At 35.1% G+C, this 15,130-nt stretch overlaps 1 protein-coding gene across 1 annotated transcript in view; it reads left to right on the top strand.

Moving 5' to 3' along the window:
• The first annotated feature begins 516 nt into the window (after nt 1–516).
• The window catches only part of LOC131801784 (DNA-binding protein D-ETS-3-like), a 61,380-nt gene continuing 46,766 nt past the window's right edge, over nt 517–15,130 (top strand). Inside the window, exons 1-3 of the mRNA XM_059120727.1 lie at nt 517–696; nt 8,144–8,194; nt 13,438–13,521. Of these exons, the coding sequence (XP_058976710.1) occupies nt 618–696; nt 8,144–8,194; nt 13,438–13,521 (214 nt within the window). The 5' untranslated portion in view covers nt 517–617. The remainder of the gene's footprint in view (nt 697–8,143; nt 8,195–13,437; nt 13,522–15,130) is intronic.

The raw sequence follows: 15,130 nt of genomic DNA, 5'->3' as shown, positions 1-15,130 counted from the left end.
GTATCCAACTCTCACATCTAGTCGCACAGAGAGCTTCGCACACACATATATTTATTTTCGCCTACCAAAGTTGTCCGGAAGTCGAGGTGTCCGGTAACGGTAACCGGTTCCGATCGTTACTTTTCCCGTTCCTTTTCCTGTTCCGCTTTTGACATTGAACAGCAACAAACAGCCAGGCAATCGAAGCAAACAGACATTGGAACAGTTTAGCCCTTTTTTTAACAACAAAAAAGAAAGAAAGAAAAAAAAACAACAAAACGTGAAAGTGAAATACATAACAACAACAATATTAGCGGAAAAAAATAATTCAGCTAAAACTAAATCAAAAAACAGAAAAAAATTATTACCAATAATTTGTCGCCATTTTCATTGACCACCGAAAACAAAAACCAAGTGAAGCTGACACCAACAATGCTGTATTCAATTTTTGAATATTAAACAAAATAAATTTCGAAAATAAAATTTAACAATTATTTGATTTATTTGTGTTGTATTCGAAAAACCAAGCATCAGTATTTGACCAACGCATATCGCAAGACGCGTTTTTTTCCGTCGGCGGCTTTGCAAAAGCGGCCACCAAACCGTACCGTCGTTAGTCCATTTTTGTGCCACACAACATGCTCGATATCAAACCATCCGCTGATTATTTGTCCCGTTCGACCGGAAGCTTTAGCAATTTTTCAATGTTATTCGCAGGTAAGATGGACAACTTTTTTTTTATAAAAACATTTTGTGGATCCGAGAAGAGGAAATTTGTGAACTTAAATAAAATATTGATAAAATAAAACAAAGTGATTTTATTTATAAGTACAAAAGTTTTTAAGAAAATTCGAAATCGATGTACTACATTGTGCAGAGAGGATATTATTAATCCTCTTCGGTCAAAAGAAAGCCTTTGAAGGTTTTTTGATATAAAATGTAAACATTTCCCTATTACTATGAATTTATGAAAAAATCTCCTACAAAACATCATTTTTGAAGGATAATCTCAAAGACACCAATATTCTTTATTAAATTTTACTATAAGTCATCAAATGCCGGGAATCTCTAATTCCACTAGATATTAAAAAAAATTGCATTAAAGATTTCGAAAAACTCAAAAATATTTCATTATTTTTTTTTAGCATTTTTTCCTCTGCCTTTTTCGAATTGCCGATTGAAAGTAACATAAAATTTCGTTTTTTTGCAAAAAATGTCAAAAGAAGAAATATTCTACACAAAAATTCCTTATAAATCCCGGAATAAATCATATATCTAAGTTCGATATTTTTTAAAGAAAATTGCATTCGAAATTTATGTGAAAAGTGAAGTGAAAAGTATGTGTTTGCTTTATATTACAGTAAATTTAACATATATCCAATCCGAATCAAAATCTCCCTTTAAACCACATTTTTTGCAGAAAGTGTCAAAGGAAGAACTATTCCAGATGAAATTTTATTGGGGGTCTCAGAACAAAAGAAATTTGAATATTCAATATGTAACATGAAAAAATGTCATGTGTACCTATATACATACAACCTTATTTTTTTCGTCAAATACCATCAAACAGAGAATTTCTCTGTCCAAGAGCCAGCCTGGGCTGTGGAAAATTCCAAGTGGACCCTATACACTTTTTACCACACACAAAAACCCTCAAATAATTTACTTTACAAAATTTAGGATAGAGCTTTTACAGCTCTATGGGTTACATGTTCTGGTATAACTCTGAAGATATCCCCTGGTTTCAGCTACGTCCAGAGTCTTGGCCACATTTTTCAATTGATTTGGCCGTTATTTTGGCATTTTGGTTTCTAGTGGGGCAGGCAAAATCCCTGTGGAAATTTTTCAATGACGGTCAATGTTTTGAAAAAGCGTTCATATAAAGGCTGGCGTGTGGGTACGAAAAGTACTGAAATGTACTTAAAATGTTTTGATTACTTTGTATTGGACAAATAAAATGAGTTAGAATTCTGAAATTGGATGAGAGTCACTGATGCAGTGCGGGATAGATGTACTAAAGGATTTTTTTTGAAAATTCGAACTTCATGGTTACGAAAAGTTCTAAAATGGTACTAAACTGCAAAAATTTTACAATTTGCTATTAGGTGATCGAATAGAGCTAAAAATTTGAAAAACAAACTTATATATGAAGTTGTTTTTGGAAATGCATACTAAATGTGCGAACTGTACAAAGTGGTACTAAATTGGTAAAAGTTTGGTTTAGGGTGGACGGTGACCTGATGAAGGTGAAATTTTAAATTTTTTGGTTTTGGAGTCCCTGTTGGTAGTAGGTTTGTGACGAACAAGTGGTTTTGGAAATATGTACTACAAGTGTACGAAAATTAATAAATAGTACTATATTTGTTATAATTTTGTACTGGTTGAACAGAAAGTGCTTAAAATCTGAAAGTTGAATTAGAACCTCTGTTCATACGTAGCCTGGGCATATGGAGGTGGTTTCGGAAATGTGTACAACAATTGTACGAAAATTAAGTAATGGTATTAAATTTGTTATTGGCTGAAGAACTGATACTACTGGAATCCTCAAATTTGATTTTGAGATCTCTTTTTGTATCTGGAATTTAAATATGGAGGTGTTTTTGAAAATGTGTACTATAATATTTCGAAAAGTACTAAGTGGTTCTAATTTGGGTATTTGGTGAAGGATAGAGATACAAGTCTGAAATTTGACACTGTGGTCTCTGTTGGTATTTTGGATTAAGATATGTAGGCGGTTTTTATGAATTCAAGACCCATCGAAAATGTGAATTCCTTTATGTTTTGAACATTTTTTATGATTGCAAATTTTCATAAATTTTTATGCAATTTTTAGTAAAATATTTTATTGCAAATCCATCGTTATCAAAATATTTTACTTCAAATTTTCTGCTAAAGAAAATAATTTAAAAATATTCGAATTAAATTTGGAATTATTTAAATTCAAACGGCAAACCCATTTCAAAAAATGTTCAAATATCAATTTTTGCAAATTTTTGATATACTAAAAAATATAAAAAAACTCAAGGATAGTTTAATAAGGATGCGGAGAATGTAAATTCAGGTCTTCTCTTACTATCCACATTTTTGTTCGCGTTTTTTTTTTAATAAAAAAGGAAGAAGACACTAAAAAATATTTCAAATATTTCATATTTCAATGTTATGCACTTATATATAAAAAAATTGGTACATATTTTTATAGGCTTCAAAGCTCTGTGTTGAGGGACATTATAGGTTTGCTTCGTCGATAAAGTTCATAACATCTCGAAATATTCGTCCTAGATTCTCGATGCTACATATCGATCTTCTCACCGAGCTGAGTCGATCAAGCTATGTGTGTTCGTCCGTCTGTCTGTCCGTCCATTTCTTTATAGTTATTTGTTATCACGCCACAGGTTGAATTTATGGCGCTATCCTCACGAATATCCTTTACATGGAGTTAAAATGAGGGTCAAAATGGAAGCCTATTGTTGTGGGAGATGATTGCAAATAATTTCCTAATTTTCCAATAACTCTGTAGGTAACAATTATAGACCGATCGAAGCGTAATTTTGCGCAAAGTTAGGGCTTGGTCAGAGGGCAAAAGCCTAGCATTTGAATGGTCATCAACTAATATTGAGCGGGTGAAACGGAACGTAATTTTTGTGTGATAAACTGAAAAATATCCCTTGAAATATTTTAAATAAAGAAAGTCCATTCTCCGACTCATTATGGTGGCTCCGACTCATTATGGTGACGAAGACTTATGAAGACTGAAATCGGAGATGCGGCAAACAATACATATGAATCAACATTTTAAAATTTCTTTCGAATTCCCATTAACACGACAGCGGTAGTGACTTTGAAGTAATTGCCACAGAATTTGGCATTATCTTGTGGCATTGGTGATGTTCGAACTGATTGATGTAATAATAAGACAGAAAATTATTAAATTATTCAGGATTATATTTTCAAGAAGCTGAAATATGTATATCTTGAGGTGTTTGATCATTAAAAGTGTTAAGATATACAGAAACTTTACCTTAAATTGTAGTGTTGTAGGGTATCTCATGATTAGCGCGGCCTGGCTTGTTGCCATTGCTTATTCTTAATTAATAAATTGTGTTTTGACAGCAAACGAAGAGAGGAGCTGGCCTTGCAGTTTTACCATGTAAATACACCTTGGAAAAACACATTCGCAAACCTATCTAGTAAATAGTAATCTTGAACATCTTAAACAGTTCTTCTTACTACTAAGTTCGAACGTCAACTGTCGGTAACTTTTTTAGAGGTGATTAAAACATAACCTCTTTCGTAAATTTGATGATGATTTCAATCTATGACAACAGGAAATATTTCTCGAGGGATAACGGAATCGAATGTACATAGATAATAATGTTTATTCCGATGTCAGATTCCAACTCTTTCAGAACACACCATTTTTAAACATTTCCCAAAAAGACCTTGAAGTCGCCTTCGAAATGCAATTATTATTTAATGGGTGAAAATCATGAATACATTTCTCCATAATTTTGTAACTTCTCCAGTTTATAACATAGATTGAAATTCCAAGGTATTTCTCTGATTGTAGTCACCAATGAGAGAGAGAGAGAGAGTACAGTTCTAAACTTTTCGCCCATGGATCTCGAGTCTCGAAAATGGTCGCGCTTCATATCCAGTTTTTAAAAGTAACAAATCCTCTAGCAAAGAAATCACAAACGGATATAGTTCCAAAGACAAATGCAGGCCAATTTTGAGAAATTGTTCAAATTTTCAGAACATTTTCAGCGGAGTTGTTCACACCTACTTCTTTCTAAGCAGGTTGGAAGTTATATATCTGTCACATGAACTTTCTCCCCAAAAAGAGATCAATAGGTGTAAGTTTTGTAATAACCCTCCTAGGTGAATTTTAAAAGGAACAACCATTTTCCTTTGCGAACTTGGAAGTGGAGAAACTTAGAAATAATCGGGACAATCAAGAATAACAATAATTTACACCATTAATTTTAATTCTTAATAATTTTTGAATTTTATTCGAATTATTGACTTATAAATGTGAACAAGGCTGAAATTAGCCATTTTGGATCGTATTTTCTAACTGCTATGTTTTTCCGCAGACTTATCAACTGGGTTTAAAATTATTTTTCTTGACTTAGTTTGCGACTTTAGTCAAATTGACCTACTCGTACCCAGGCTTCAAATCGACAGCCCCAAAGCGCAGCAAGTCCCCCGTAAGTGTTATTTGTTGGAACAAACGTTCAACAACTCTTAGAGGGCTAGTTGCAACACCTCTAGACGGCCCGAATTTGGTAAATAGTGATAAAAAAAATTTGACTTCAAATAAAATTCATGGAACATAGCCGTAATATATTGGCATAAGGAAATTTTCGATATTAAAACACTTGGGCGCCATAAAAAAAACTACCTCTAAGGTTTAAATATTAAAATGCGAAACTTGAAAAAAAAATCGGTGAATAATGTAGCTAAAATCATCAAAATATGGAGCTACCGTTATATTGGGGCTATAAGAAAACGTGGACCTGCATAGACAATTTTCTGTCATAGGCTGTAGTACCCATTACGAACATTATATGCCAAATTTGAAACATTTCCGGTGAAAAATGTTGCTCAAATCACCAAAGTACCGAAAAAATTGAGGTACCATTATATTTGGGGCTCTACTAAAACATGGACCCATTTTCAATACCAATAGTCCTGCAGACATAAGACATATTTGAGTAAAATTCTATCAACCTACTGTATTTCGTTCGGAAACTAAAGTGATTCCCACAGACGGTACTAAAATTAAGATAGGTCCACGGTCCATATATAGGATAGGTCCATAGGTATGGTATAGCCCCCATATAACAGTACTCCCTATATTCGGTATTTTGATGATTTTTGCGACATTTTTTAACGAAATTGTTTCAAATTTCGTATTTGTAATTCGTTATGAGTACTTCAATCTGTGGCAGAAAATTGCCTATGCAGCTGCAGGTCTTCGCACAGCCCCATATAACTGTACCTCCCTATATTCGGTATTTGAGTAAAAACTAAAAATCCCCAGCAGCGCTAGTGTTTTAAATATTTACCTGATAATTTGAAAGTAGATTCTTAAAAATAAATATTTAAGTCTTGAATTTTGATTTGTTTTAAAATATTGAAAATTGCTGCCGAGCAAATTAGTTGGATTTTTGAGTTGAAATATGAGCCAACATAAATCCCACTAGAAAATTTATCGCAACAAAACAATTCACAAGCTTTGTAAGGTTTGTATACACAAGTGATCAAAATCCAAACTTCTTTATGAGAAAAAAAGAAAGTTTATATTTCCATTTTCTTAATGTTTTATGATTTATCTTAACATTGAATACCCTCTAAAAAATTTGAAACGCTGTTAAAATCATAAAAATTACCGAATATAGAATGGTACAGTTATATGGATGCTATACGATGACCTGAACCTACATATCCCATTTTCTGTCACAGGCTTGTAGTATCCGTTACGAACTGCAAATACGAAATTTGAAACGATTCCGGTGTTGTTTAACCCCAAATCCTTGGTTTTGGAAAATATTAAGAATCAATGCATCTAAATTTTTCACATGAATGCAACCTTTTAAGCCAGTAAAGAAAGTCTTAAAGACGGGCGGGGCCGACTTTACGATACCCTACACCACTTTGCTAATTTAGTAGACCTCTGCATAACAATTACAAATTTTTATGGGAGAATTCAATCATACACGCTATGATTATAATTATAATTTAAAGTTCAAAGGACTAAATATCTTGGTATCTTTTAAGTTCGGGCTTGTATTGCCCATTTGATATATATATGGAACCTATATCCAAATCTGAACCGATCTTGATAAAATTTGGCAAAGATATTTCTGAGCTGTAGTTCCTATATTTCCCTGAATATCGTTATTACGGAGTGCATATTACGACTGTGGGTAACAAATATAACAAATCGGATGAACAGTATATATGGGAGCTATAGCTATATCTGAACCGATCTTCACCAAATTTGACATACTAGCTTCTAGACTCAATTCGGTCGTAAGTGCCAAATGTCATCCCATTTGGGCAAATATTAGACGTTTGGTGCACAATAAAATGTATATCGGACGAAGTTATATATGGGAGCTATATCCAAATCTGAACCGATCTCAATAAAATTTAGCAAAGGTATTTCTGAGCTGCATTTGATATATTTTGCCAAATATTGTTGTTACAGAGTGAATATTACAGCTGCGGAGGACAATAATAACAAATCGGATGAACAATATATATGAGAGCTATAGCTATATCTGAACCGATTTCGATAAATTTTGGCATACTTATTTTCAAGCCTAATTTGGTTGTATCTGCAAAATTCTATGCTATTCGGGCTGATATTACACGTTTGGTGCACAATAAAAGGCAAATCGGACGAAGATATATATGGGAGCCATATCTAAATTTTGACCGATTGTCTCCAATTTCAATAGGGTTCGTTCTTGGGCCAAACAAATGTTGTTTTGAAATTTCATCTCAATCGGATAATAAATGCGACCTGCATTTTGTTCACAAGAATACATGGACAGACGGACGGACTGACATGCATAAATCAACTCAGAAAGTGATTCTATGGAGATCCTCAAAAGTATGAGTCTATCTCGCTTCCTTCTCCATGTTACAAACAAATGCACAAAGACATAATACCCTCACCACTATGAGGTGTAGGGTATAAAAAGGGCTTGTGAAAAGGACATGGTCCAAAATTAACTATACATAATTATGTTATCAGGAAATGAAATGGAAAATTTCATCTATCTCTTTCTGGCAGCTGTTTCAGAAAACATTGAAATCTTATATAATAATTACTCTCATAAAAATGAGAACAGTGCCCATTTTTTAAACTTCGCAGAGACAATTTTTTTGTTTTGCCAAAATTAGAGTTAGTTTGTTTTTTAGAAGGTCTTCCTTAATTTGTTTATATATTTTTATTTTATTTATTTATTCATCATTATTATTATTTTTTTTTTTTGTAAAAAGTTGAATTCTTTAAATGTGGTGAGTCAAAATATCAAGGTGATTTATTCAAGATATTTTTCTTCGAAAATATACCTCATAAAATATGTATTGCGAATTTCATATCCATTTTTCAAATTGTTACTAATAATCCAACTTTTTGCTCTCATTGCAGATTCTTCGTACAAATCCTCGTGGGGATCCCACGGTTCAACACAGTCACAAGGTAAGTTCCAAAAAACAACACTTTCCAACTACTTAAAAGTCAATTTCATCACCGCTAAAACTCTCGGCGAAACAAATTTCAATCCTGTGATTCCTCACAAAAAAAAAAAATTAACACACCCAATTTTCCTATGCACACAACGAAGCAGAAGAAGAAACAACAACGCTCCCACAAAAATGTCTTCATTTCCGGAAGACAAACAAATCATACACACATTCATAGACATATATACAACGTCATACATCGTCACTGAAAAATGCAAGAAAATCCAAAGGACCAAAAAGAAATATGGAAAAATCAAAAAATCGTAGTGAAAGGTGTCAAAATGTATGATTGGCTTTTTTTTGGCAGGAGTCATTGGTTGGTAATGAACAAAATGTGGCTAGGGTTGTGTGGCATAGGGTGTGGTGTATGTGTGGTACACTCGCATACATGCACGCACCATTAAGGTGTTCCAACACCCACAAAAACAAATATTGGTACGTGCTAATATCACCGGGTCCTTTTCGTGGTGGAGGGGTGATAAAGTCAAAAGGTGTTGCTGCAGGTGGTGGTGGTGGTTTTTTGTAGTTCGATAGGGTTTTGAATGCATTCACCCAAGCGTATATTTATTCAACAATAATCGACAATCAATCAATAACAAGTTATGTTTTATTTGCGCTTGGCTTTCAACGATGATACAAATCGTTTGTCACACAAATTTACACACGTTTACAGTTGTTTTGTTGCGCGACAGAATATTCTTAATTGAGGGTTATGTTAGTTATGGTCTCATGCGAAGGGGACAAGGGGTGGAAGGAGTTCATTATTATGCATGTCAGGAATGTTTGTATGAATATGTTATGTTACTGTTATTGATTATTTATATCATTGTTGTTGTTGTTGCATTGTTGTTCCTAATGAGTTATGATCAACAGTTAGAGGTAATTGATTTTCATTACAAAGGGGTGAAGGGGGAGGAAATGCTTGTCTGAAAATGAGGGGAAAATATATATTCCATATAATCTAGTTTATATGGAAATATGAGCCACATTACCAATGAGAAGCTGTTGTAAAAATTCCAGAAGATGTTCAGATTACAGACCAAAATGACATCCTAAAGAACCCAGAGCGGTGCATTCATAAAAACTAAAATTTCATTTCGCAGAAAGCCAGAATGTTTCCCAAAAAAAGCGAAGACCAAAAATTTGCAACTTATGAGAATTTATTAGAACTAGTTCAGTAGGTTATCAGAGGAGTACAAAAGTTCTTCTCAGCAAAGAGCAGGAAGTCTTACCAGAAAGAGTCAAATGTCTTCTCAGAGAAGATCAAAGGCTGTTCTTAGGAAAGTGAAAGGTCCGTTAAGAGGAGAGTGGAAATCCAGAATGTTCCCTCAAAGAAAAAACAGTTGGTATTCGAATAAAAGATCAGAAGTTCTCAGAGAGGGGTAGAAGGTTTTCTCAGAGAAGACCAACAAGACTTCCTGTTGAAAAGTAAGAGTCATTATCAAATACGACCAACAACTTGTCTCATAAATGAGCAGAAGGTCAAAGAAGAGCCAAAAGACTTCTTAGAGAAGAGCGCTAGGTCTGCCTTGTGGAGAGTGGAAGGTTTTCTCATGGAACATAAATTGTATTGTTATAGAAGACCACAAGGTCTTCTTAGAAAATAACAGTTGGTTTTAAAATAGAAGAGCAGAAGTACTCAGGTAGGAGCCCGGAAGACAAGAAAGTCTTCTCATAGAAATTATAGGTCTTCTCATAGAAGAGCTATCGGTCTTCTTATAGAAGAGCTATCGGTCTTCTTATAGAAGAGTTGTCGGTCTTCTTATAGAAGAGCTATCGCTCTTCTCATAGAAGAGCAATCGGTCTTCTTATAGCAGAGCTATCGGTCTTCTTATAGAAGAGCTATGGATCTTCTTCTCATAGAAGAGCTATGGCTCTTCTCATAGAAGAGCTATGGCTCTTCTCATAGAAGAGCTGTGGCTCTTCTCATAGAAGAGCTGTGGCTCTTCTCATAGAAGAGCTATGGCTCTTCTCATAGAACAGCTATGGCTCTTCTCACAGAAGAGCAACAATGGCTCTTCTCATAGAAGAGCTATGGGTCTTCTCATAGAAGAGCTGTAGGTCTTCTTTTCATAGAAGAGCAATAGGTCTTCTTCTCATAGAAGAGCAATAGGTCTTCTTCTCATAGAAGAGCAATAGGTCTTCTTCTCATAGAGAGCAATAGGTCTTCTTCTCATAGAAGAGCAATAGGTCTTCTTCTCATAGAAGAGCAATAGGTCTTCTTCTCATAGAAGAGCAATAGGTCTTCTTCTCATAGAAGAGCAATAGGTCTTCTTCTCATAGAAGAGCAATAGGTCTCTTCTCATAGAAGAGCTATCGGTCTCTTCTCATAGAAGAGCTATCGGTCTCTTCTCATAGAAGAGCTATCGGTCTCTTCTCATAGAAGAGCTATCGGTCTCTTCTCATAGAAGAGCTATCGGTCTCTTCTCATAGAAGAGCTATCGGTCTCTTCTCATAGAAGAGCTATCGGTCTCTTCTCATAGAAGAGCTATCGGTCTCTTCTCATAGAAGAGCTATCGGTCTCTTCTCATAGAAGAGCTATCGGTCTCTTCTCATAGAAGAGCTATCGGTCTCTTCTCATAGAAGAGCTATCGGTCTCTTCTCATAGAAGAGCTATAGGTCTCTTCTCATAGAAGAGCTATAGGTCTCTTCTCATAGAAGAGCTATGGCTCTTCTCATAGAAGAGCAATGGCTCTTCTCATAGAAGAGCTATGGCTTTCTCATAGAAGAGCATTGGCTCTTTTCACAGAAGAGCATTGGCTCTTCTCACAGAAGAGCAACAATTGCTCTTCTCATAGAAGAGCAACAATGGCTCTTCTCATAGAAGAGCAACAATGTCTCTTCTCATAGAAGAGCATTGGCTCTTCTCATAGAAGAGAATCGGCTCCTATCATAGAAGAGCATCGGCTTTTCTCATAGAAGAGAATTGGCTCTTTTCATAGAAGAGAAATAACTCTTTTCATAGAAGAGGAATGTCTCTCTTCATAGAACAGAAATATCTCTTCTCATAGAAGAGAAACAGTTCTTCTCTTAGAAGGGAAATATCTCTTCTCACAGAAGAGAAATAACTTTTCTCATAGAAGAAAAATAACTCTTCTCATAGTATTCTCATTGAAGAGCTATGGGTCTTCTCATGTATGAATAGCAACTTCACTGCTGGGCAAACATTTATCGAGAGTCCTCCTTGTTTTCGAATTTTTAATGAATTGTGATTACAAAGAAATCAAAACAATGCCCATGGCTATTTATTCAATTTTAAAATTATACCCTCCAGTCTGAAAACACAGGCGTACGACACACAGCCAAGAGAAGAGCCATCCCTCCACCTCCTTGGCTGTGGACCGAAAAAGCACATTCGCACATTGCGGCCGAAGTAGAAATGGTGCTAGAATACAAATTACAGCCTAAGGGCTTCATGGTGTGAAATCAGTTGAATTGAGTTTGGATTTCGTTTGGTGGTGTTATTTGTTATCGAGCAGAGAGATTGAGAGAGAGAGGTGTGGGTGGGTGTTATTTGCTTTGCCTTGCTATCATTTCTTTTGTGACAACCAGCCAACCAACCAACAATAAAAGCTGTTAAATAGCAAAACATCACACAATCCTCTGCCAACAAACAAGCGTTACAAGAAGAATAACAAGATAAAGCCTGAAGATGTGATAAAATGTTCATCGTCATCATCATCACCATGAACGGCAATTGTGTTCTCATTTCAAAAAAAAAAAAAAAAAAAAAAAAAAAAAAACAGAATTGAAACTCTTTTGAAAATTCACTTTGAAAACAGCAATGCCAACAACACAAAGCAAAACTCAACTGAGCGTGTAAAACATGAACAATGAGAAGGCGATGCTTGTGTTATCTTTTTAGCAAAAGGAGGACTATTTCTTGTGTGAGGCGAAAATTTGTTCTCTCCCATTCTCTATCTCTGGTTTCTTCCAAAACTTCTCATATATGAATTTTGGTTTTCGGGGTTTTCATTTTTTTTCTGTGAACATCTATTGTTGTGTTTTTGCCCCCATTGTTATTTTTGCCCCGTAGTCTTGAAAACGCATCGAAGCAGAAATTTTTAAATTTGAAAAGTTTTTTGTTGTTCTCTTTTTGAGGCGACAAAAGGCGAGTGTCAAAGGACACACTTTGGTGAAACAAATCATGTTAGTGTAAAGGACTTGATATACTGCACATATCATAAACATAATTGCCCAAGGATAGGTTATTGTGATGATGAGGGCGAATGAACGAGGGTGGTGATGGGGAGGAGAGGGAAGGAATTTGGTTATTTTATTCAAGCAGAAGAAGAAAATATTGGTTGAGTTGGAGGATTTTGAAAAATGAGAATATAGAACTCGTCTATGGAGACTTCCTGGCCTTCACAGCTCGTCTATAGAGATTCCCTGGCCGTCATAGCTCGTCTATAGAGACTCCCTGCCCGTCATAGCTCGTCTATAGAGATTCCCTGGCCGTCATAGCTCGTCTATAGAGATTCCCTGGCCGTCATAGCTCGTCTATAGAGACTCCCTGGCCGTCATAGCTCGTCTATAGAGACTCCCTGGCCGTCATAGCTCGTCTATAGAGACTCCCTGGCCTTCAGAGACTCTCTGGCCCACCAGCTCGCCTATAGAGACTCTCTGGCCCACCAGCTCGCCTATAGAGACTCTCTGGCCCACCAGCTCGCCTATAGAGACTCTCTGGCCCACCAGCTAGTCTATAGACACTCTCTGGCCAACCAGCTCGCCTATAGAGACTCTCTGGCCCACCAGCTCGCCTATAGAGACTCTCTGGCTCTCTGTTTGTCTCTAAAGACTCCCTGGCCTTCAGCTCGTCTCTAAGAACTCCTTGGCCTTCAGTTCGTCTATAGAGACTCCTTGGCCTTCAGCTCGTCTATAAAGTCTCTCTTGGCTCCAGCTCGCATATAGGGACTCTCGGGGCTTCAGCTTGACTAAATGGACTCTCTGGGTTCCAGCTCGTCTATAAAGGCCAGTAAGCCTTTGGGTCGTCTATAAAAACTCCCAGGCCTTAAGCTCAGGCTTATTTAGGCAGAAAATCAGAGAAATTATGAACATTATGCCAACTATTTTTAAGATTTTGTCAACATTTTTTCCACATTCTCTGGTAAAGTTTTCAAAACTTCTTGTATTTTCTGTTTTTGAGAATAATTATTTTTTTTTTCAATAACTAATTTTTGTTTTTCGTTGTTTTTACAGGATACAGTTCAAATGCCCTCAGCAGCGTTGGAGTCAGTGTTGGCAAATCATCATTGGATCCACATTCACATTTGAGACAGCCAGGTAAGTTAATTATATAAACAAATGGTCATATAATAAATATTTAAGGAGAAGAGGTGACAAAGACACACTTTAGTAAAAAAGTAATTTTAAATTACTTGAAAGTCTTCTTTTAGAATTAAGGTTAGTTATATTTTAGAGGAGCAGACATATAAAAACAAGAGGTCTTGTAAAAAAAATCCATAGAAAGGTACTCTTATTTAATATCCAAAGTTCTCCAAGAAACCTAGCGTTATTTCGATGAGTCGCGTTTTGGCTGTATGAAATGATATACCCTCTGTATCCATATGGCTAAGGGTATAAAAATCTATTTTTTGAATTTCTTGTTCCTTGAAAAAATATGAATAAGTCAAATTTATTGTTTCTTGAAAAAATTAAAAAAAGAACTTTAGTGGTCGTCTAATCCTTGAAAAAAATATTTTATAAAAATCCACATTTGTTCGTCCCTGAAAAAATATTTTTAAAAATATCATTACATTGGTCTGTTAATCCTTGTTGGTACTTGAGAAAATATTTTCGAGAAATCCACGTTTATTGGTCTGTTAATCCTTGTTTGTCCTTGAGAAAAATTTTTTGAGAAATCCACGTTTATTGATCTGTTGATCCTTTTCGATCCTTGATCGATCTGTTGGTCCTTGAGAAAATATTTTTGAGAAATCAATGTTTATTGGTCTGTTAATCCTTTTCGATATTTTTGAGAACTCCAAATAGCACTTCTATTGCTCTGCAGGTCCTTAAAGAAAATTATTTTAAAAATTTATTTTTGTTGTTTTAATTTTGTGTTTTTTGTTTTTTTTTTTCAAGGAATTTAAATTTTATACCCACTTTTCAAGCTAAAATAGTGGATTTTTAAATTAATTAAATTAAATAATTCTCAAGGCATTTTTTTGATTTTTGTCCTTGCCAAATATTCATAAAATCGCCTTAAAAAGGCTTGATGAAAACATATTCTTAACAAGTCTACGATTATTTGGTATTCATCAAGATCCACTTGTATTGATCTGTCGATCCTAAAAATCTATACTGAAAATCCAAAAACGATTCGGTCCTAAAGAAATCCTAAGAAAAATAAATTAAAATAAAATAAGTAAAAAAGCAGCTAAGTTCGGCCGGACCGACTTTTTAATACCCTCAACCATTTGGAAGGAACTTGAAAATTGCAAAAACTTCCGGAAACTGCCACTTAAATGAAAACTGTTATATGGAGACTATACGAAGACGTGGACCTGCATACAAAATTTTTTGCCGTAGGCTGTAGTACTCTTTGGTATCTTCCAGTACGAAATTTGAAACGATGGCGGTGAATAATGTCGCACAAATCATCAAAATACCGAATATCGGAAAGTACCGTTATATGGGGGGCTATACGAAAACGTGGACCTACATGACTCATTTACGAACTTAACCAGCCTACTGGAAAAATAAACATGTATGCAAAATTTTAGCCTTCTATCTCAATTCGTTCAAAAATAGCGTGATTACAACAAACGGACGGACAGACAGACAGACGGACATCGCTAGATCGTCTTAGAATTTAGAATCTTAAAATTTTGTGCTGATCCGGAATATATATATATATATATATATATACTTTGTAGAGTCTATTATAAAT

The sequence above is a fragment of the Musca domestica genome, unplaced genomic scaffold (assembly GCF_030504385.1).
Source record: "Musca domestica strain aabys unplaced genomic scaffold, Musca_domestica.polishedcontigs.V.1.1 171, whole genome shotgun sequence".
Classification (NCBI taxonomy): domain Eukaryota; kingdom Metazoa; phylum Arthropoda; class Insecta; order Diptera; family Muscidae; genus Musca; species Musca domestica.
Note: the sequence above shows the minus strand (reverse complement) of the source record. Positions and strands in the feature narration are given on the sequence as shown.